General features: G+C 44.7%; 1 protein-coding gene across 1 annotated transcript; it reads right to left on the reverse strand.

Annotated features, from left to right (window-relative positions):
• Positions 1 to 41: 41 nt before the first annotated feature.
• Positions 42 to 21,963, reverse strand: Megf8 (multiple EGF like domains 8). Its single transcript, XM_074085684.1, has 23 exons — positions 21,477 to 21,963; positions 21,208 to 21,399; positions 20,207 to 20,433; positions 19,491 to 19,682; positions 19,118 to 19,217; positions 18,313 to 18,758; positions 18,064 to 18,228; positions 17,705 to 17,841; positions 17,395 to 17,628; positions 16,817 to 16,953; positions 16,020 to 16,236; positions 15,392 to 15,930; positions 12,486 to 15,240; positions 11,968 to 12,402; positions 11,361 to 11,525; positions 10,039 to 10,610; positions 9,337 to 9,588; positions 8,139 to 8,280; positions 7,060 to 7,192; positions 6,457 to 6,704; positions 5,161 to 5,816; positions 3,055 to 3,227; positions 42 to 497 (listed from the first exon to the last, which is right to left on the reverse strand). Exons 1-23 carry the CDS (start codon positions 21,645 to 21,647, stop codon positions 380 to 382), a joined length of 8,406 nt encoding a protein of 2,801 aa, XP_073941785.1. The 5' UTR covers positions 21,648 to 21,963; the 3' UTR covers positions 42 to 379.
• Positions 21,964 to 23,423: the final 1,460 nt, after the last annotated feature.

Below are 23,423 nucleotides of genomic sequence, written 5' to 3' on the forward strand. Positions count from 1 at the left end.
TACGCGCGCGGCGGCCAGGGCTAGGTGTGGCGCGACCGCGCGGGGTGGGGAGCGCCAGAGCGTGGATACGTGTACGCGCGCAGCCGCGCGGGGGTGAGGGGCGCTAGAGCGTGGAGACGTACGCGCGCGGCGGCCAGGGCTAGGTGTGGCGCGACCGCGCGGGGGTGGGGAGCGCCAGAGCGTGGATACGTGTAAGCGCGCAGCCGCGCGGGGGTGAGGGGCGCTAGAGCGTGGAGACGTACGCGCGCGGCGGCCAGGGCTAGGTGTGGCGCGACCGCGCGGGGGTGGGGAGCGCCAGAGCGTGGATACGTGTACGCGCGCAGCCGCGCGGGGGTGAGGGGCGCTAGAGCGTGGAGACGTACGCGCGCGGCGGCCAGGGCTAGGTGTGGCGCGGCGGCGGGCGGCGCGCGCGGCCGCGCGGAGCCGGCGCGCGCGCCACCAGCACCAGCGACGACGCCAGCGCCAGCCGCACCGGCGCGCGAGCGCCCCCTGGCAGCCTGCACAAACATTAGCACTAATTTACTGACGCGAGCTATGGAGAGAGTTATGCTCGGGGTTTCTCTACGCGATCGATTCCGAAATGAGGAGGTACCTAGTTGGTTACTAAGTTCTGTTACTGGAGTTGTGACTGATAATAGTAGATTATTGTCGTGGCCTGGAAGTAGGCAATTGCTGGCTGAGTATGAGTATTAAACCGCCGAGCTTGCGAGTCCGTTTAACTAATACGAAGCCAGCAATTGCTATTCCAGCCGAGACTAATATAAAGCTTTTCTCAAAAATGGTGAATAATTCTGAAATAGAATAAACTTTTTCTCAAAATATATTATAAAATTTAATTTTATTCCATTATTTTTCTTATGCTTTCCCGCCTTTTTTCATTAACAATAAACTGCAGGTGTATTTTTCCACCGAAAACACCACAAGCTATTTCAGACCCAATAGAAAAAGTCCGGAGTTCCAACAAAATATCTGATACCGGCCATTAGACTTGGCTGTATACGACTTGTGCCAACATTTCCATGGCCTTTTTAACTTTAAAAAAAATGTGACTTGATTGAAGGCGCGCTAATTCATTATTGTCGAGCTAGCGCGCCTGCAATCTTTTTAACTTTTTAATTTTTCGCTGACCATAAACTATGCACTTCACCTTCTGATATGTAAAGAATAATGACAACTTTTACGGACATTTTTGAGAAAAATATACTTATATTATAAAGAGGAAAGATTTGATTGTTTGTTTGCAATGAATAGGCCCCGAAACTATTGGACCGATTAAAAAAAATCTTTCGCCGTTAGGAAGCTACACTATATCCGAGTGACATAGGCTACACAAATAAAGTTAATTTGAATTTATATTATATTTAAAAATAAATTAGGGATCCGTACTAATCACTTTAGTACCTTGTCACTTTAACGTCATGTTTGAAGAGCCATACGAAATTGTGTAACGACTGAAAGCGACAAGGTACAGAAATGATCACTTATTTATGACGTTGACTGTACATAGAACATTTTAGACTTTCGTGATTTTCGCTCATAGTCAAAGTACCTCAAACGGGACTTAGCACGCTAAAACACTCTTAATGTTAAGTACTGTTCGGAGGGACGATCGGACGTTGTTAGTGTTGTATGTCGGTGTGATGGGGTGACAAATAAAAATTACCAAGTGCGGGTAGTTCGAGATACGAGTGCCGGTACTTTTTGTGATCAAGTGCGGGTAGTTCGAAGGACTCGCGCTGCTAGGCAGACTTTACACCCTACACATCGGTCTACTCGTGACCACGGCCACTGTAATATGGTCGAAAAGTCGAGGTAAATATTACTCGTGTGTTTTAGCGTGATAAGTCCCGTTTGTGGAATTTTGACTATGAGGTAGGTTAGGTACTATCAGCCAAATAAGTAGTCTACCAATTTTTTAAGAAGTTACTATCAAATGAATATATCTCTAAATTAAACTAAACTTTCAAGTTAACAGACACGTCTATTGGCATTATTGTTTCATGACATGCAAACGATTTTCAACTTTAAGGTGGTAGACCACATATTTGGCTGATGGTACATAGAAGAACGAGGGTCATCGACAAGCCAAGAGAATTAGCTTGTTGAAGTGGCAAAGGGTAGGCCATATAGCACGGAGAACAGATGGCCGTTGTGGTTTTCAACAGTTATTGAATGGAGACGGCGGATCGGCAAGCGCAACGTAGGACGTCCATCAACGAGATGGACGGATGGCTTGGTTAAAGCCGCAGGCTAGGTGGATGCAAGCCGTTTCCAACCGAAGCAACTGGAGGTCCATGGGGGAGGCCTATGTCCGACAGCTGATATAATTATGATGATGATGAAATTTGACAAGTGTAACTTTTTTGATTAGAAGAGGGAGGCAAACGAGCATGGGTCATCTGATGAGAAATGATCACCACCGTCTTAGAGTACACAAAAATTCAAGGAGAGTCACTGGTCTGTTGCCGGACTAGACTAAACTCGCACTCAAAGGGTAAGCCACAGGAATCGGCTTAAGCCGATCAAAAAATCGTCACGACTTTGAAAAAAGCTCGTATCTCAAAATTGATACTGTTCTAATTGAACTTTACGAACATTATTTCAAATGTCAATTTTGTTGACGTATTGATTTGAGATACGAGATTTTTTCAAAGTAGTGACGAAATGCTTTACGTTCACGCAATAAGAATGAAAAAGACGTCGATCGGCTTATATTGCGTACGCCGATTCTGCGTTGTAGATATGGGGAGACCATAAATAGTAAAAAAAGAATGAAACTAACGACATTTCAGGAAGAACAGTTACACTGTGATCATCATGGGATCATTTCATTAGTGCCTACTGTAATTGATGTTTAAACACCGAAAATAATCTATATGGGGGCCTACTTTATTTTATTTCTCATTTTTACTTTATTACGTAAAACCATATTACGTCACAGAATAATTCAGATTATTTCAGGAGGGTGGGGGCGAGGGAGTTTGAACCCCCTTTCTTTCCTGGAACATTACATGATCACAATATGGAAAGGCACTCTGAAAGCAGCGGTAATACCTGACAAGCACGGAGGTGACGGCGGCGCGGCCGTCGCCGGTGGGCTCGATGGCGACGGGCCGCAGGTCGGGCGCGCGCCGCCGCTTGCCCGCGCCCGCGCCCGCGCCCGCGCCCGCCGCGCCGCTCAGCACCACCGTCACCGCTGCGAACGGACGCTTCGCCATGTGTAGCATCTGGAGACGAAACAATCACAATGTCTACAATTGACCAAATTAAGTCTTAGCGGGGGCACTGCCCTACCCCCAGACAGCGTACAGGGTGGGTCAAGCTTTACAGTTCAAAACACAGTCAAAAGTCAGTGTAACAGGTCAAAAGTCATTGAACTACAAACTTTTTAACTTTTAAATTTTCCAACCTCGTTCAAACTGTAAAAAAGTAGTCAACTACTGTGGGATTCCGCAAAATACCCCAGAAACAATAGGGAAAATATATATTATATTATTTTATTTATCATTCTATTTAGTCCGACAGTTAGATTATGGAAAAATATGGGACACGTTATATACGTATATATTTTTATCAATTTTATTAAAAATCGCCAAAGGTATATCGATCATCAAACTTCCGGAGTGGGGGCTTGTGACGTCACTATTAGGTAAAAATCGTACCATATAGTGACTTCACTCGAAACTTCTAAGCACTGTATCCTCGTCATTCAATATTTTGTAATTATCTAAACAGTTTTTTTTAGTCGTCTAGCCTATTATCCAATTCTCCCCTGATGATCCAACAGATGACGTAGTCACTCTAGAAATCATTACGCTACTACAGTCTGCTCAGTATAGGAATGGACAGAAGGAAAATAGGCTCTTTATACTGCACGCTTTAGGAAATCATTTAATAAGCTGCATTTTTTTAGTATACGGTCTAAATTTAATTCTAATTAAAATATCGAAAATGTCAATATATTAATTTCACTTATTCATTAACTAACTGTTGCCCGCGACTCCGTTCACGTAGTATTGCTATCCCGCGGGAACTATACAATTTTCCGGCATAAAAACTAGTCTATGTCCTTCCCGGGACTCGTACTATATGTATACCGAATTTCATATAAATCGGTTAAGCTGTTAAGACGTGAAGAAGTAGGTAAAAAACAAACATACATACTTACAAACTTTCGCAATTATAATTAATATTAATGAGATTAACTTTGCACTTTTCATATCATAATTTAAAAACAATAAAAAAACTTTTCCTATTTTGTTAAAAACAGAAACGTCTTCCTATAAAATACCTAAAGAGGCAGTGGTAAAGAACATTCTGCAAGAAACGGAACGTTGATAATATTGTTAACTCAAGAAAGTTTCTTTAAATTATTTATAGTTTTTAATCGCCAGTTTGGATCAAAATGTGATGATTTTTAATCATATAAGAATAGTTAACTTTTCACAACTAAAGCACTGCACCAAATTTGATGAAATTTGGAATGGAAAAAAGCTTGAACTTCGTAGCAGAAACTAAAGAGTAGAATATTTTTAAACAGGGAATGAGAGCGGATGAGTCCACGAAACACAGTTATTAAATTATGTATAAACCTAATTAATATTATGTAGCGAATTACGTATTAATATTGTACTACTTTGTAAGTACATAACGTATTAATCCACTTAAAAAGTAAATATAATTATGACTTCATCTTATTACTTCTTTTATTTCATCATCATCATCATCATCATCATTATTAAGACTTCACAAAAAATGTTTAGAACCCCTTCTTATGTGATCTTCTAGAGTCCAATGTTATCCTGAATGGACTATAGAGTACCCATAAACCATTAGACCCGACAGTTGAATTGAAATTCCGTGATTTTATTAAATTCCCATGGGACTTCCCGAAAATTCTGTCGTGGATTTCATTAACATTTGCATTATAAGGCACCCGCGCCAAAAATCAGACATCCAGCTAATACATATAAAATTTTATCCAAATTCATCGTTTTGTCGTGAAGGAGTACACACACACACACACACACACACACACACACACACACACACACACACACACACACACACACACACACACACACACAAATTTTCGCATTTGTAATATTAGTAGGAAGTCGGATGATAGAGTGCTAAACACGGTTACACTATATCACGTACCTCTACAACATGTCTCCGTCTGGCCCGCCGCACATCAGCGGCCTGCTTGGCTTTCCACGCGACCACGCACGCCGCCAGGAACAGGAAGAAGCACGAGAAAAACACCGAAAAGAACACGAACAAATCAATATGCAGCTGATCTTGCCGGAAGAAGACCAGCCCGAAGCTCGCCGCGCCTTCCTCAGAGCTCCTCGCGCGGATGATGACATAGAACTTGGTGTGGCCGAGCTCATGGAACCGCTCAGGCAGGGTCAATACGAGGCGGTTCTGTAAGTCGCGCACTCTTAATAAGATGTTCTTCTTATCGACGGTTATGTACGTAGCCAGGTCTTTGGCTTTGTAGTCGGCGAGGGTGTACTCAGTTTTGTCGTAATGCCAGGTCATGCTGGGCGAGTCTTCGTCGTTGTCATCAAAAGTAGGCATTTTCCGATAGGGCTCGTGCTTGTAGTAGGCGGGGTCTATCTCGACCTGATGGGCGCCGCGGCTGCCGTTGGCCGCCACGACGAAGGCGGAGTCGTTGGGACTGAGATACAGGTCCACGGCGCCCTGGGTCACGTCCACGATCACGCGTATGTCCACGTTCATATAGCGCGGGTTCACCGCCACAAACACCGTCTGTCCGGGGTATAAAGGCTTCGGCTTTATCTTGCATTCATCTGAAACAAATTTTGAACGTAAACATGCTGGAAGGATAGCCTTGCGTTGTACATTTTAGGATTTACGACAAAGATATGTATTGTTTATATTCTTATGTATCTTGTAGTGTTTGGGATACTGGCGTGAGAGCCCCAAAAGTTAAAAAGTTTATTGTTCGCTTAACACATTCGTGTCAACATATTGCTGCAAGCTACGCTAAAAATGCGGGTAGTTGTGCGCCGGTGTTAGTTTCGTCGGGCAGTCGCGCGAGCAGAGCGGTGGCGCCTAGTGTGCGTGTTGCGGCAGCCGCCGAGTCGCGTGCTCCTGAGAAGGGCTACGAAATAGCCCGAAACATGTCGAGCGAAACTCGGCTTAAGACGTGAGTTATCCATTACAATATCATTTAATATGAGTGAGTCTCACGGTAGTTTCATGTTCAAAAGTCGAGTTCTTGACACCAAATGTGTTAAAATCCTTAAAAAAAACTATATACCTAAATTAAAACTATAAGAATTTTCAGTGAATACCCAGACATGGCGTAAAAAATGCTTTAACTTTAAATACAAAATGATTTAGTGATCTCTACACATACACATTTTCCGCGCAGAACAGAAATTCACGCGCCACATGTGGCATTCACAGCGACACAGCGCCACTCACCGATGGACTTGCCGTCGAAGCACAGCTTGTTCTCAATATTGATGGTCTTGTAGCACTGGTGGCCGTTCCTCGGGTCGCCCATGTACAGGTCGCGGCACTTGACGCACTGGTAGCGCCAGCACTCGTGCGCGGAGTTCTTGCCGCCGCCGGCGCCGGCGCAGGACGCGTCGCTCTCCGTGTTGTTGCCGCAGTTGCACTTCTCGCCGGTCACCGGGTCGCAAGTGTCGCCGTGCCCGTGGCACTCGCACCTGTTCACCACAATCACTATTTGGACTACCATCACTTATAACATTTGACTACCATGCGCAATGGAGGCAGAAAACTGTTAAAAAGGACATTTCTGAGACCGTCATGTAGAGGTGATACAATCCAAAAAAAAAAATCGGATAAATAGACAGATCCTCTTAAATATAAAATAACACATTGATTTTTATGGGCTTAGGTCTATTTTCTCCTGACGGCCTCATTAATAAAAAATGTAGTAGCAAAAAAAGTTTGTGTATTTTTTTTAAGTTAGGACCTATTTTGGTGGCAGTAATTACATGTAAAGTTAAATAAGCCTCTTTAATATTGAAACTCCTCAAACTAATAAAGTGCACTGACGGTCGGCAGGGGTCGCTGAGGTTCTCGGAGCCGCGGAAGAAGCCCTCTATGCAGCGCTCGCAGCGCGGCCCGTCCGTGTTGTTGGCGCAGCGCACGCAGCGCGCCTTCGCGCTCTGGTAGTACTCGTCTACGTCTGGAAGACACATACTCCTACGTTTCAATCATAATCATAGAAATCATCATTTGGTGTAATGTTACCTTTCATAATTTCGATTTATGCGAAGAGAAAACTTTCTAAGATTGTTTTAAAAAATAAACCTAACCCAAAGTAATGCATAAGAAACATAGTCAATAAAAGGCTTGTAAAGGCTGACCAGGAATATAAAAAACTTGACGCGAGGGCAGCACTTCTACGTTTTATATTGCAACATTCTTTACACTTACTATACGATACTTATCAGTCATATTGACAAGGGTGTCGGTGATTGTTCAGAACTGGAACTAAGTAGAACTAAGGTTACCGACCGCGACATAGCCCGAAGAATTGCGGAATTGAAGTGGCAGTGGGCGGGGCACATTGCTCGCAGGACTGATGGCTGATGAGATCGGAAGCTTCTCGAATGGAGTCCGCGAACCGGGAGACGAGCTGTCGGTAGGCCTCCAAAAAGATGGAGCGACGACCTGGTTAAGATCGCGGGATCGCGTTGGATTCGGAAAGCACAAGACTGGTTTGAGTGGAGAGCCTTGGGGGAGGCCTATGTCCAGCAGTGGACGTCTTCCGGCTGACATGATGATGATGATAGTAATTGTTCGTGATGATTAACTTTCAAACCGCTAGAACTAAAAAAGTTGCTTCGATGACAAAGACACGTTCTTTCCGTGGACCCTCCAAATGTTACGAATATATTTTTCCAGCCGCCCCCGTTTATAGCCTTTAGTTCCTCCCACAAATGCTTTTACCCGGTTAAAAGATTAGGGGCCATCCATAAATTACGTCACAACAATTTTGACCATCCACTCCACCCCCGCCCCCTATTTCTACGATAATCGCAATTTTCTGTTCCTGCAAACAAACTGTGACGAAATTTATGGATGGCCCTTTACATCAACAATTGTTTTAGTTGAATTGAGACGTTTACCTGAGCTGACGTCGCGCGCCTCGACCGGTTCGTTGGTGCAGATGGTGGTATGTCCGTGGCAGTACACGGAGCACGGGATGCACTGCCCGTTGTCCGTCGGCTCGCCCACAAAGTTAGGCTTACATTTCTCGCATTGGTTGCCCTACAAAACCAGATCAATTTTAGTTTAAAATTGTAATAAGTATAATCGAGAATAATCTAATTACGTACGTCTACTATTTTATAGAATTTAATTATCACAGATAGAAATACCAAAAAAAAAGGAGTGAAGTGTCAGCTTTAGATGTTCATCATCATTTGTCATCATACGTGGTAATGTGACATGAGACAAGTTATTATGAAGCAGGCTTGGGACAATGTTCATGTGTACAAACGCCTAGTGGACCCACTATAGAATAAAAGAAAAGAAAAAACATTTATTCGTGACATTATTACACAAAATAATATAGGTATAGAATTAGACTAAAAAATTACTTATCACGGTCACGAAATGGTCCCAAATCAGCATAATGCCGCCCGTGCGAACGGCGCTGGTCTTCCTTTGGGACCGTAGACTGCATACATTTTACAAAAAATAAATAAAAACAACAAACAGTGAAACTGAAACACTCAAAAATAACTGCCAACAAAAACAAACATTGCATTGCTAATTATAGATCAAGTTCCTTTACCCTTTAGGGCAGGAACCGAAAGAGCAAAAAAAAAAAAAAGAATAGAGAAAAAAAAGTAAAATAAATACAAACGTACGTTAGCTACGTAGCAGAAGACGGAGCGGGACACGGCTGGCGTGCCAGACGTAAGTTACAGACTTATTGTGTCTTGAGCAACCTATCGTGTTGTTCAGGCACTCAATATACTGATCAAGTTATCAAGTCCCTTGCAGTATTTACGCGTGTCTATTTTACTGGCACTTAGCTTTGGCGTAGCCCAAGTCGCAGTGACACGCGGCTGGCGTGTCACGCGTTGTTGTCTTGTACTTCGAGCATCCTATCGTGTTTTATACTCACCATAGTGTTCTTATGGGTCTCGATGCACTGATCAAGTTTGTCAGGCCCGCGGCGCGTGTCCGTTGCACCGGCACTGACACTGGGTGGAGTTGGCGCCGACGTAGCCGAAGTCGCAGCGGCACAGATCTAACCGTGTCACTAGTTGCCGGCTTGAGCTTCAAGCAACCTATCGTGCTAAGCTGTATACTCACCATAGTGTTGTTATGGCACTCGATGCACTGATCGAGTTTGTCAGGCCCCTCGCAGTGCGCGTGCCCGTTGCACTGGCACTGTATGGTGCAGTTGGCGCCGACGTAACCGAAGTCGCAGCGGCAAACGTCGGGCTGCACGCAGGCGCCGCGCACGCAGCCCTGCGCGCACACGGCCGCGCAGCCGCCGCCCGGCCCGCGCTTGTGCCCCGCGCCGCACTCGCACACGTAGCCGTTCACTAGATCACGGCACACCTGGACACACAAGTGTTTATTTTCATACTTATACTTAGCACGCCTAAAAATAAATCATTTGCACAAATGAATCGAAGTGTGAAAAATTCCTAATGTATTCTGACGTTATAGTAACACTCAACCCTCACGAATGGTTGTGTTTCGATTCGAACACTAATGGCCATGGAAATATGTATCTACCGATGCTTATTTTTCTTCATTAATAAACTATTAAAATGAAACCAGTGGCGTAGAGTGAACTTTTCATTTAGATAACTCGGAGAGTGAGAAAAGCGCAAGATGGTAAGGTATGTTTTAGGATACAACTCCTTAGAGTACACAAGTTTTGCAATACTTGTCATGTAAAAAATTGAGTCAATTCGGTGGGAATCGAGTATTTTACGACGTCACGCCTTTGATAACTCAAGCCACAACTATAGTTTATGTAATTTTATTAAAAAATCTGTTTACCTCTGAATCCGCTTTACATTGATGGTGATTATTCTCGCACTCGTTCTCCGGCGGACACCGAGTGTAGTGCCACGAGAACGTGTCATTTGTTCCGTTCAGTTGATTCGCGGTCGTGTACACCGCCGCGCAACTAGTGCGGGTGGAATAATCCAGCGGCGAGTCTATAGAGCCTTCCGTGCACACACCTTCCCCGTTGGCGCCTTCTATCGCGCACCACCCGCAATGCGAATGATGCAAGCATTCTGTACACTGCTCGAAGGTGCCGCAAGGCGCTGGGCATTTGTTCTTGTCAGCTTTAGTTAGCACTAATCCGCATACGCCTCCAGCGCAGTAAACAGGTTGGTAAGCAGGCGAAATGCATTTCCCCAGGTAAGTGGCCCAGTGGCATTCGGCGAAGCCACCCTCGGCCCCGTCCGCGCTCAGGCACGACTGGCAGTCGGTATAGGTGTAGCATCGATTTGGACAGTCTTCTCTTGTTTTTGGGCGGAGACTCGTCCGACCTTGCTCTTCTATGAGCGCGCAAGTCCAGTTATACTGCTCTAGGGGATCTTCGGAGATTCTTGTCATTTGTCCTGTGGGAATTTGTTTGATTAATTAGACAGTCGACTGTCACTAATTCAAATTGCTTCAGTATTATTTCAAATAAATGCATAATTAATTATTCACTAGCATTACTTTATTACTTCTTCAGATTCAAAATTACAAAATGTTTAGTAACATATGAATACTGTTGAATAAATAAATATCTCAGAATTTCGGCCATATTTCAGCGACCGACTGTGGTTAAAAGGTAGTCTATTGGTGACTATGATTGAAAGACGTGAAAATTTAAATTTAAAACATTGTAAATATAATTAAATACTAGCTGTTGCCCGCGACACCGTCCGCGTAGAAGTATGAAAAATAGTTTAAGTCTTATTCTTAGACCTACTAAATATGTATACACAAAAAATATCATGAAAATTGATCAAGCCGTTTCGGAAGAGTTTGGTCACAAATACTGTGGCACGAGAATTTTATATATTAGATTATTCTTTTGCAAGTACAAGAGAGTCAGATATTCTTTTCTAGCTACCAGTGCAAACGTCATTTACAGGTGATGTATCTAACATAATCGTAAACACTACAACAAACACAAAGTACCCGGTTTAGCTATATACCTTTGAATTTGACTGTATAAAAAATATAGAACTTCAAAACGACTCTATATCATTTTGACGAATTCGTTTAAAGTTTATTGAGTGCAGTTGTGTGCTGACCCAGATAATATGCGAGAGGTCATCCAGCAGTCATCAGTCAGCGGATTATGTCGTGTAAGATACCTTCTCGGCTGGCGGCTCTGCTCCAGGTGCACTGGTTGCTGACGCACTTGTCGCAGTCGGAGGCGACGCAGCGGTGCTCGGGGCATTGACCCGCGTCGCTCAGGTACGTCGTGCCCGCGTTGCACTTTATGCTCGTGCACGATTCGTCCGTGGGCACGCATTCTCCTGGTAATTAAGCAAAGGTAAGGCGTGTTTCAGAAGTAAACATGAAAAATACTGATCAAACAAAACATACACGTCTTGACACAATTGACAATGACCGGAGGTAGACAGTATTTTATTTAAGACTAGCCGTTACTCGCGACTCCGTTCGCGAAGAATTCGGTGTTCACTGTCCCGCAGGAACTATGCAATTTCTCAGGATAAAAACAACTATCTGTATACCAAATTTCATCTAAATCGGTTCAGCGGTTTAGACGTGATGAAGTAACAAACTAACAAATAAGCAAACAAAAAAACAGACTTACAAACTTTCGCATTTTTAATATTAGTGGGAAATTATTGATTTCCCAAAACAAAGGTTGTAGTGAAATACGCCCTTTTGAAAAGACAGGCCGCATTTGTAGTTAAAATAAAACCCTCTTTTCGCAGAGTAAAGTTAACATACCGACAGCAGCGGCACACGTCTCGCACCACCGACACGCCGGCTTTTCTTCAGTATACAGCGGCCACGCCGCGAGGCACGTCGCACATGTAGTGAAGTTTTCGCACATCCGCCGCGACACTAGGTCCATATTACACGCCTCGCCAGAGTTCGTCGACACTCTGTCTGTACTGTCGCACCCTGGCTTGTCCACGGAGTAACACTTTGTGTAGTTCCCGGCGCTGCAATAACTGCAACCCATGTGGCTTCGGCACTCCAGTTTGCTGGTACTCCAAAGGGAGCAGAGATCTTCCGGGAGAGATATACGCGTGACTTGGCAGTGCGCACTGCCGGTCCAGCCGCCTATGATGTAAATATAGCCGTCGTTTTCGGATTCAACGTCGATTGCCATCGCATGCGCTATAGTCGGGGGCGGAGGGTGGCCAACTATACTCACACCTATAACAAAAAAAAACATGTAAGTAAGCACTAAAAACATGTAAAAGCACTAGTAAAACGTGGATGAGTGACCATTTACTGACCTTTGACGAGCCTGACCCATTGGTTGCAGCTGTAGATGTAAGCAATAAGGGTGTCGGATCTCTGGTCGGGGTCGCTGCGGCCGCCGAACACGATCATGTAGTCATTGGTGGTGACCGCAGAGTGCAAGTAGGCGGCCTGCGGCAGGTTGTCGTAGTAATGGTTGCGTCGCGGGAAGTTCGGCAGCTCGCTCCATTTCTTCGTGGGATAGTGCAGCGCGAACAGTTTGTTGGACAACATCGTCCCGTTGTACGAATACAGTATCCCTCCATAAACGTACAAACTCTGCGATGGAGCGTGGTACACAGTGCTGTGTCCTATAATGCCCGCCGGTTTCGCACCCTCACAATTTAATCTTATCCACTTATCATTGTCGAGATCAAACTCCCATGTATCAGCCATCATGCCTTCTTCTAGAGAAAAACCTCCGATCAGGAGCAAACTTTCATAGTCTTGGTATTTCTGCAGCGTCAGTGTGTGCCCGGCCAGCGCCGGCGGCTGCTTCTCCTTATTGTTTATGATATTCCATCTTTGGTCTTTCAAACTGAATTGCCAGAAATCACCGAGAGTTTTATTCTGTCCATTCTTCTCTTGTAAACTGAGTCCGCCGTAGATATAAATGTTCTGTTTAGAGTGATAGATTTCAGCCGCGTGGAAGTACCGGCCCTCGGGCATCTTCGCGTCGGGTGTAGCCTCGACGGTTACTTGCATCCACGTGTTATTCTTCGTGTCGAAAAATCTGATATCGTTCAAGGGGCCATGAGACAGCGAGTAACCGCCGAACATCCAGAGGCCGCGTCTATCGGCTACTAAACTGTGGCCAAATCTAGGAAGAGTCTTTCTAAGGTGATCGAGTCCATCGGAAAGGTATTCGGAGTTGAAGAGCTCCGTGAAAACGAGTTGTGTTTTGTCAAGTTTGATCGAGCAATCGTCCCCGCCGAAGCCATCGACGCAGAGGCAGCGGCCGTAGCTGGTGTCGCAGGTGCCGGCGCCGCTCGCCACGCTGCAGTTGTTGCGGCAGATTTCCACCTCGCAGTCGGGCCCGCCGAAGCCCTCGCGGCAGAGGCAGTGCCCCTTGGAGCAGACGCGCGGCCAGGGGCAGTAGGAGCCGCAGGCCAGCGCGCGGTAGACGCCCTCGAAGCCCTGCTCCAGCTGACCTTGCTTGTAGTGCACGGTAAGGTTGCCGCTGCGCGCCTCCACGGCGCCCGAGGACGCGCCGTCGCAGAACACGCCCAGCAGCTGGCTCTGCTGGCTGCCGCCCACGTCGGGCACGCCGCCCAGCCCGTCGTACACGTACACCGCGTTCTCGTCGCACGGCACGTTCAAGGTCGACGAGTTTATGGTGAACTGGATTATAGCGTCCTTGACGTCCCCGGCCGATATGATCCAGAGGCACTCTTTTGAAGGGCCGACGATCTTGATGTCCGGGTCGCTCTTGTACGAGCCGATGCCCTCCGCCTGCGAGGCGTTGAGCATCCCCCGGGGCTCGCACTGGTAGTAGCACCTGCCGCCGTGCCGCGGATCCCCGTAGAACTTGTGCTTGCAGCGCTCGCAGTTCTGCCCCTCGGTGTTGTCCTTGCAGATGCACTCGCCGGTGGCGACGTCGCAGAAGCCGCGCGTCTCGTCGCCGTGGTCATTGCAGTCGCAGCGGCGGCAGCCCTGGCCGGCGGTGGCGTTGCCGTGGCTGCCGGGCTTGCAAGCCTCGCAGAACTCGCCCTCGGTCCAGTCCTGGCACTCGTCGCAGCGGCCGACGCCCTTGCGGCACGTGGAGTGGTTGTGGCAGCGGCAGTTGATGGAGCAGTCGGCGCCCGTCCAGCCGAGGTCGCAGTGGCACTTGTACTGCGGCGAGCCGAGGCAGTAGCCGTGCACGCAGGTGTTGTAGCAGGTCTGCATGCAGCTCTTGCGGCCGTCGCCGATGTAGCCTTGCTTGCACTTGCAGGTGTAGGAGCCGTGCGTGTTGTTGCAGACGGCGTGCTCGTGGCAGTCGTGCAGCCGCAGTCCGCACTCGTCCACATCGGGGCACTGCGCGTACGCCCAGCCCGCGTCGGGGGCCGGCACGCCCAGCAGCGCCGCGCACGAGCCGCGCGCGCGCGTCCAGTCGCCCGCCGTGCACGCGCCCACGATCGGGTTCGAGTGCGAGTGGCACCAGCCGCAGCCCATGCTGCGCAGGCACGACGAGCACTGCGCGTGCGCCGCGCACGACTTGCACTGGCCCGCCTTGCGCTCGTCGGCCGGCGCCGCCGCCGCCGCCGCCGCCGCCGCGCCCGCCGCCGACGCGCGGTCCAGCCACTCGCGACACAGCCCGAACTGGTACTCGCTGGTGTACACGCTGAAGCTGAAGCACTGGCGCGTGGCCTCGCACCAGACGCAGCGGCCGCGCTCGTCCAGGCAGTGCTCGCAGTCGAGACGCGTGCGGCAGGGCGCCGGGCACTCGGCCGCGTCGACGACGGCGCCGCTGGCGCGGCCGCGGCGGGCGCAGCGCGCCTCGTCGGCCCACCACTCGCAGTAGTTGCCGGCCACGCAGCGCTCGCAGCTGATGTAGTTGGAGCAGTTGGGGCAGGCGGCGGGCTGCAGCGTGAGGTAGCGCCAGGCGCCGCCCTCCGCCGCGCACACGGCGCGCTCGTCCGTGTTGCGCGACTCGCACTTGTCCGTCACCTCGCACCAGCCGCACGCCGCGTCCGACAGGCACAGCAGACAGTTGTCGTACTTGTAGCATTGCCCGTCCGAATACGGCTCCAAAAATTCAAAAGTGAAGACCTAAAAGCAAAATTACGTATTATCATTATAATCTTTTATAGAGAGAGGTAGGTTTCATGATGTAAAATAAGGCAGGCCACAGACTTACTATTTTATTCTTGTAGAACAGAACTGTATCGGTAAGTCTGTGGCCAGCCTCACCATGTTATACCTTAGCGCTCTCTGACGTCTTATTATGAAGCAGCTCCATTTTGGCATGATGATGCGAAGGGTAGAGCCCCGTGTGCAGCGAGTCGTTGGCGCGCATGTCGACGGCGAGGCGGCCCGGCAGCAGCGCCGGCCAGTCCACGGGCGCGCAGGCGGACGGCTGCGCGGTCAGGTTGGCCACAGACTCGGGGTTAGTCCCCAGTGCGAGCGACGTGTTGGAGTATCCTGCGCACGCGTGCAGCGTCTCCCCCGTACCATTCCAGTACTGCGGGATGCGCAACCAGCCCCGCAGCCGCGCCTCGCTCGGCCCGCTAAAGATGTGGTTGCTGCCGCCGCCCGTCACCCAATCCACAGTAGTCGCGTTGACCACGGAGACCCCGTCGGGATGGTTCCAGTCCGCCGGCTGCTGGTATCTCAGGAACGTAAGACCGGGCCGTTTATCTAAATTCTTGCATTCCTCCGGGGTCGTCACCTCGGTACCGGTGGTGCCCCACCATCCTGGATTTTGGGAGGGCGTGTCCTCTCCACAAACACCATAGCTGTCTGTAAAAACAACCATAAGCATTTCAAGTTTGGATGATTGATTAATCAACCTCAAAAAAATTTGATACCTAGTTATTTCGTAAACGTACCGTCTTTGTGATGACAGCGTGCGTTCTGCACGCACCAACTGCACTGGTGCAGACCGAGCTTGGTGCTGACGGACGGCAGCGGCGCGCGCGCGGGCCCGGGCGGCGGCCCGTGGATGAGGCACGCGTGGCACTCGCCCAGCGCTGGGCAGATACCGCCGCAGCGGATCGACTGCAGGTTGGTCGTGCAATTCGAGCCTATCGTTCTTCCGTAGCATGTCTAAAATATACAAAAGAGGTCAAAAATTTTACAAAGATATTACAATTTTGAGATATTGAGTGAGTGGCCAAATATAGCTCTGGATAGGGAGATGTGGAAGTCAAGAGGAGAGGCCTTTGCCCAGCAGTGGGACACAGTTATAGGCTAAATATAATAATAATAATAATAATTACAATTTTCAAAATTGCTTTGCGTTAGGGCGAGCCCCTAAAAGCAGTAATTTCACTTTTGCAAAAGGATTGCCATCACCAGCTACACCACATACGCGCCAGAGACAACATAAACAGTTGATGAACTGTAAACAATTACTTTGGTCACCCGCGATAGCACACACAAATCACACAAACCCAACTACCTTCACAGACACGTTTCGAACTCAACCAGAGTTCTCTCAGGTGGCGATACTTAGGTTTGTGTGTGTTTTTTTCTTTAAGTGTGGAGGTGGAGGAGCTGTATTAACACACATTTGTTGCATGGACATAAGTAGTTGTCATAATGTCGTAGGTGAGCTAAGTAATTGTTTATAGTTCATTGATATAGTCCTCCGCAAAGTAACGCCAAGTCAATAAATGAGACTTACATCGTCAGCCGAGCACCAGCCGCACTCGGGGTCGGCGAGGCACTCGGGCTGCGTGCCGTGCCGCGGGCAGGCCGACTCGGGGTCGCTGTTCCTTATGCCCGCTTGCCAGCTCGGAACCACGTACGCTAGGAGATCGCCTGCCCCAAAAAAACACCGGTTCATTTGATGCTAGTGGAGAAATAGCACGAAAGCGAAATACCTACTAGTAGCTATTAAGTCACTTTAATGATTAAACACATGGAACTCAGTCAGAGTGAACGCTACATATCGATTGCTTAGAAATTCAATGTTGGATATGATTTTTCCCACATTCGCAGAACATTTACCAAAAAAATAAATTATTCATGATGTAAAAATAAAATATGATGAATTTTTTAAGAGGTATTATTTTAAGTCATCTATTTTTTTATTAAAAAAAAGAAAAATATTTACGGTCAAGTACCACCACCAAACAAATAAATAATAATAAATAATACATGTAATACAATTTATAAATTCTTACATCGTAAAGGTAGGAGCTACACGACAGCTCCACTTGTTACACGATAATCAGAAATGTTTAGTCAAAAGACAATCACCGTTAACGTTCCCGTGGTATCCGCCGGCGATGAGCAGCGTGGACGGTGGTTTCAACGCGGCCGCGTGCGCGAACACGCCTTGCTTTTTGGGATAGAACTCGCGCGGAGTACCCAGCACCTCCAGGGAGATCCATGAGTGGCAGCCCAAGTGGTACAAATACATCTGCCCGTCGTAACATATTTCCTCCTTGTTGTGGCGATGAGAGTAACCACCAAACACGACCAAATAATTTCCTGCAAGCAACATTTTGTTTATCTTCAAATGACTACGTACAATCCGATTTCCGTTTCCATTTTTCACTTGCCTTACCTATTACTGTTGACGTATGAAAAGCCCTTTCTCTCGGTACGTATGTTTCTCGTAAATGCATTCTCGGGTAATGTATTTCACTCCAATGACTGTTTTCGATGTCAAATGCAAACATTCTGTCAGAAAGCTTTGAAAACCTGCAAAAAACCAATCAACAGGACATTTAGGCGCGTGGCAATCAAGAATTCTTCGGTTGTTTTGCGCCTGGTCAGATTTGGATACATGCAATTTTTTTAAGAAATAATGTTTCTGTTTAGTGCTCGCCCACTATTTATTTTTAAACGCAGCTAAACATTACACATTGCACAAGCTTGAATATGGACTGCGTATTCAAAGTGCTTTTGGTTTTTATGAATTACCTCGCGACGCTGGCTACAACGCCTCCGTATACCAAAATGGAATTAGAGTAGGAATGGTAGACCGACGTGTGTGCTACTACACGCACATCCAATTCTTTGCCTCCTCGCACCTGCACCTTTTCCCAGCTCTCCACGGTCGGATCACTCAGTTTTATTTTATACATACTGTAACAAATATCATTTATGTGAAACACCAAACAAAAAGTTTATGTTTAAGCAATCACAACTTAATGTGTAAGATTACCCTACCTTGAAGAAAATTCCCCATCTACTGTGCTTCCACCAAACAAGTAGAGGTCGTCTTTAACGGCAGTTAGAGTATGCCTAGTCAGGCCAGGTGGCAAGAAAGTAGAATTTGTTGCTCTCAGCGTCCATCGATCGGTTTCAGCGTCAAAGAACCATAGTTCTGAAGACAAACTTCCGTCTGCCAGTTTACCTCCGTAAAGGACAAAACCTGTGCCAAAAGCACAAGCCGAGTGTCCATACCGCGGCTCAGGTTTGGTGTCATTCGATTTCATATACGAATTAGAAAAGTCCGGTTTGTCAGTTAAATGCAAGTAGTTTTCGGAATAAGGTGTAGGCGGTTGAGAATACATGAGAGGTAATGTGGTTTTGTCATGGTGCGACACAGAAGATATGAGCAAGTTAAATAATGAGCTACTGTTCCCTATCTGCCAACCGCCGTCAATGTTGCCCTGTAATGCGAAAGACAGTGCGTCATTCAGTTATTCAATGCCGATGCAAATAGTTTTTGCTGCAATTGTTGTCACAATGAGAACATAAATAATTAACTATGATGTTACTGAATTTTAAATGAGCCATCTCTTTGTGATGGTAATATTAGATTCAGAGCGTCACAGCGTTATTCAAGGCAAAAAGAAATAAATTCTTTAGAACCCATTATTTCAGTTTAAACTTGCCTTTTTACCCGCGACATGTTTCGCATAAAGAGTTATTTGTTTGCATTAAGACAATACAAAATTAAAATAAATAAGTACCTTTGCCCAGCAGTGGGACACAGTTATAGGCTAAATATAATATTAATAATAAGTACCTTTGTAAAAAGAGTCAAAAATGACTGATCAATTTCCTCATTTGTAGGATATCTACGAACCACTTTTCCATTTTCATCATACCATTGACTAGTTGAAAACCTGAAAACAGAAAGAAAAAATTAAGTGATTTCGCCAAAACTCCCAAAGAATTTCATAAAAATTACATTGTGGTCTTCATTAATATTATTTAAAAAAATATCCATTCCAAATTTCAACCTCATAAGCACTGACAAGCTTTCATATTTACAACACATATTAGTAACAGATTAAACCTTTCATTTACAGTGGGATCACAATGCAAGCACATCAAAATTAAATGACTTCTACATATTTGTAAAATGTAAATCCTAAATTTCCATAAATAATACTTACTTATAAACTTCTAATAATCCTAAGACGTTATTTAGATCATATCCTCCAAATACATATAGAGAGTCAGTGTGGTTTACATAGACCGCCGAGTGGGCAGCCCTCCGAGTCATGCCACTCTCAGTGCGCGACAGCCAGTGCCAACTGTTGCCGACCTTGTCATTCTTCTTCAAGGAACAAGACTCACCAGAATAACTAGAATTCAAATAACAAGTAAATGTTCATTTCACTTGCTTAAAAACACATTTGCAAATAACCAGTTCATGAGCAGTTAATTTGTGGGTAATTAAAACAAAAATATATGTAGTTTTATGAAGTTTTGTAGAATTCTGTTTCTTAAATCAGTTTTAAGAAGACAAAGGCAAAAAAAGACTGCAGACTGTATAATGTCACTCTTTGACCTTACTTCAATAACATTGACTACAGAATGAGAACAGGGTGTCATTGGCCTAAATGCTGTGAAAGAAAACAATCTATAATTGTTTGAGGCATGTGAACATCTTCACAACTTCATAGAAATATGTTTTAAAAATATTAATGAGCATCCTGCAGTAACTTTTCACATTCCCGGAATAAAAGTAGGCTATGTTAATGTGGAATAATTTAGTTTCTTGTTAGTAAATTAATTTTTCAAATCAGTTCAGCAGTTACTTTTAAGTTAGTATAAGAATAAAGTAAAATTACAGAATAGAAACTGACGGTAACAAAAAAGCTTTTACCCTTTCTTGCATAAGCATTTGTCTCCCTTGCACTGTCCATTATTTGAGCAATGATTTGGACAGAGTTGTAAGCTGCAGTCGGGTCCACCCCGTGTACCAAAACAGAAACACTTATTTGCAACACACAAGCCATTGCCTGTGCAGTTGTTGGGGCAGTCGTGTATGGCATATGTTGCTCGGAAACCATCCAGGACATAGTTAGTATCACTATATAGCAGTATTAACATCTGTAAAAATTACATTTATCAATCAGCGAGTCTTTGTTATTACAGTTAATTAAATAACAGTTATCACTCCGCACCAATATTGTACAAATATAAACAATCAATATTGTTAACTTATTTTGAGTGATTGTAATTAATAGGGAGTGTTAAATTTACTTTCTGATTTTTTTGTATTTAATTTTAGAATATTCCTTTAAGAATTATTTTTGATTATTCGAGGCTTTGTCATACAGACAAGCACTTGCACAGAGATGGCACTTGGCAACAAATAATTAACAAATTAAATATAGTAACTTTCTTGAGAACATATCTGGATTTGCTATGAAATTAGAACTCGGAGGTGGAGTAGAGGTACAGCATTATTTTTCTGGTTTTATTAATGTGTTCTAGTTACAGTATATTAAAGTAAAATGTATAGATAGCTCATAGATTAAGATAAGAATCTAAGTGGAAGATTTTTGTAATTCAGTGAAATAAACAGATTATTTTTTTTTAGATGTGAAATTTTTTACCAAATGAGATTGATATTATACACAATAACATGCAATATAAGGATACTGTTCAGGAAAATATTTACCTGTTACAGCAAATGATTTCAAATTTAAAACAAGGAAAACTGGATGCTTGATTTTATTCATAGTATTTCCTATTCCTTGTTCTAAATTTATAATGAGGGAATTATCAAATTCTCATAAAATGTTATCAAATTTGATAAGTACCCTCAAATCACAGTAATACAATAAAAAATTATGAAAGATTAAGGAAAACAGTACTTACAAATCCACTAGAAGCAGTTACGTTCTGAGGTTCCGTTTTCCCACTAAAACTTCCCAACAATGGAGCGTCAAACGAGTCTCCATCATACACAAACACATAATCATAAGAACACTCTGTGCCCATGCGCAGGAAACTCAATGTTATGAACTGATTTTTATTATCTGCCTTGATAAGCCATTCACAATGAGAATCCTAAAAGAAAGAAGTTTGATTAACAGTTGTATAGTAAGTATAGCAAAATGTTTACTGCGAATGTTAGGCCAACTGACTTGTGTGTAGTTAGAGTTGGTGGGTCCGTCGGTGATGACGCCGCTGCGCTCCGTAAACACGCGGCGCGTCTTGTCGCAGGGCGCCGTCGATGCAGCGCACACCACCACCAGGCAAGTCACAGTCACAACTACTAAGCCTACCCCCTTCTCCCGATTGCGTGGGTAAAACATGCCTCTTCCGATTTGTCGAAAAACATAAGTCAAACATCAAAGCCATATAATCGTGAATTCGCAACTAATATTACTAAATGTAAAATAAACAAGCACTCATTTAACGTAATAGATGACATCTACTTCAAGGCTAACCACTTTAAGACGAATGCCACACCGACCCTTGAGATCTTTCCTTAGATTTGATTAGGCTACTACTTCTACTTTATATTAAAAAGGAATTACAAACGAAAAGTGTTTGCTAGTACTTTCTAATGTATTTTTCGTAAAAACAAACAATTCACGAATCCCACAGTCAGTTTTGACATTTCTTTGACGTTTGTAGATTGGCCGTGGTTTTTTAAATTTTACTTTGATAAACGAACTTGGAACAAACAGCCTCTTTGAGTATTTATCTAGAATGGAGCAGCCTTGAAGCGCATTTCCCCTCTGTCAAAGATATGAACCCGCCGGGTATACTCATTTAATAAAACTGTTTCGCTCGCCTCTCGTGACATTTCGGAATCGTACTTGTCTTGTCTTTATAATATAGGGGAATGCAGTGAACAAGCTCTTGTTTTTTTTTAGTAAAAGCGTTCCGTATACTTACTGCCTATATACCTACTAAAATCAATCTAATAAAATCATATTTAGAGGTTAAATAACATTTATAATAAACTCTACGTTTAGTGGTCAACCTTTTTAATGACCCATAGATGAGGCTTTTTGCAGTATTAAAAAATATGACATATTTTAAAAGTTTTTAATTTATTTGATAGATACAAGAATTTAAGAAAAAATAACCATATGAAACTAACTACCTAACTTAAAAACTTAATACCTACTAAATTAAATCTAAAAAAGGCCCCCGTGGCGTGGTACCCAAGAGGCTGGCAGCCTGGCAGCACTCTCTCGTTGAATGGCGATTCTTTGAGAGAGAGAGCTGCCAGCCCTTTGGTTACGTCAGTACTATTATATATTCTGTGCTTTGGTCTCCAGTAGTGTCGACCAGACGCTTGTGCACTTCTTTTCTAACACAGATTTGTATCGTACTAGGTACTGGACACTTTTTCGTTCCGAATTCAAAACCACTCTAATTACTTGCCGGAGACTTTTGATCATTGTCTGGCATTCTTAACTTTTTGGTTACTTTTTTAAGATGTAATGGCGACTGTACGTATCATTTTTGAGTAAAGGTTTTAAATGTGATTATTATATTTGTTTCTTAATAATCGGATTATTTATATATATTTTTATATAGTTTGTTTTGTAAATGGGTATGTCTGGTTTTATTCTAATCTTACGTTCTCGCTGCTAAGGTGAAAAGTTGTATGTGTATGTAGCACACGAGACCAATTTTTTTTATGCATCTCGTGTGTTTGAATCCCTCGCTGCTCTCAGGATTCTAACTTAAAATCACTCGCTACGCTCGTGATTCAAATTCAACACTCGCAGCAAAAAACAACTTTGCTCTCTTGTTGCATAAATAACTATTTCTCGTCTGAACCCATTGTGCGCGGCATTGTTGGATAGGCCTTTTAAAAACATTTCAGGTTTGCTAAGACCATTTTTCGTTTCAGGGATTTGTTTGATAAATATTAAGCTTTAAATTGTTTTCGATAGGGTCAAGTCCGTATCCGCACTGGGCCCGCGTGGGAACTACAACCCAGGTCCCCTCATTCTGCGCAGCAACGCAAGACTCTACCAAGCATCTCCTAAAGTTAAATATTCGCCAAACTACGTTCTGAAACTTATCGAAACTAAAACAAGACCTGCAGCGTAACCCTTTCTAAGTAA

Source organism: Choristoneura fumiferana, chromosome 3 (genome assembly GCF_025370935.1).
Source record: "Choristoneura fumiferana chromosome 3, NRCan_CFum_1, whole genome shotgun sequence".
Classification (NCBI taxonomy): domain Eukaryota; kingdom Metazoa; phylum Arthropoda; class Insecta; order Lepidoptera; family Tortricidae; genus Choristoneura; species Choristoneura fumiferana.

Coding starts and splice junctions, on each gene's coding strand:
- Megf8 (XM_074085684.1), bottom strand. CDS start 21,647: ATGTTTTACCCACGCAATCGGGAGAAGGGGGTAGGCTTAGTAGTTGTG. Junction 12,403..12,485: donor ATGGGTCAGGCTCGTCAAAG/GTCAGTAAATGG, acceptor TTTTTGTTATAG/GTGTGAGTATAGTTGGCCAC. Junction 9,589..10,038: donor AATGTAAAGCGGATTCAGAG/GTAAACAGATTT, acceptor TTGTGTGTCCAG/GTGTGCCGTGATCTAGTGAA.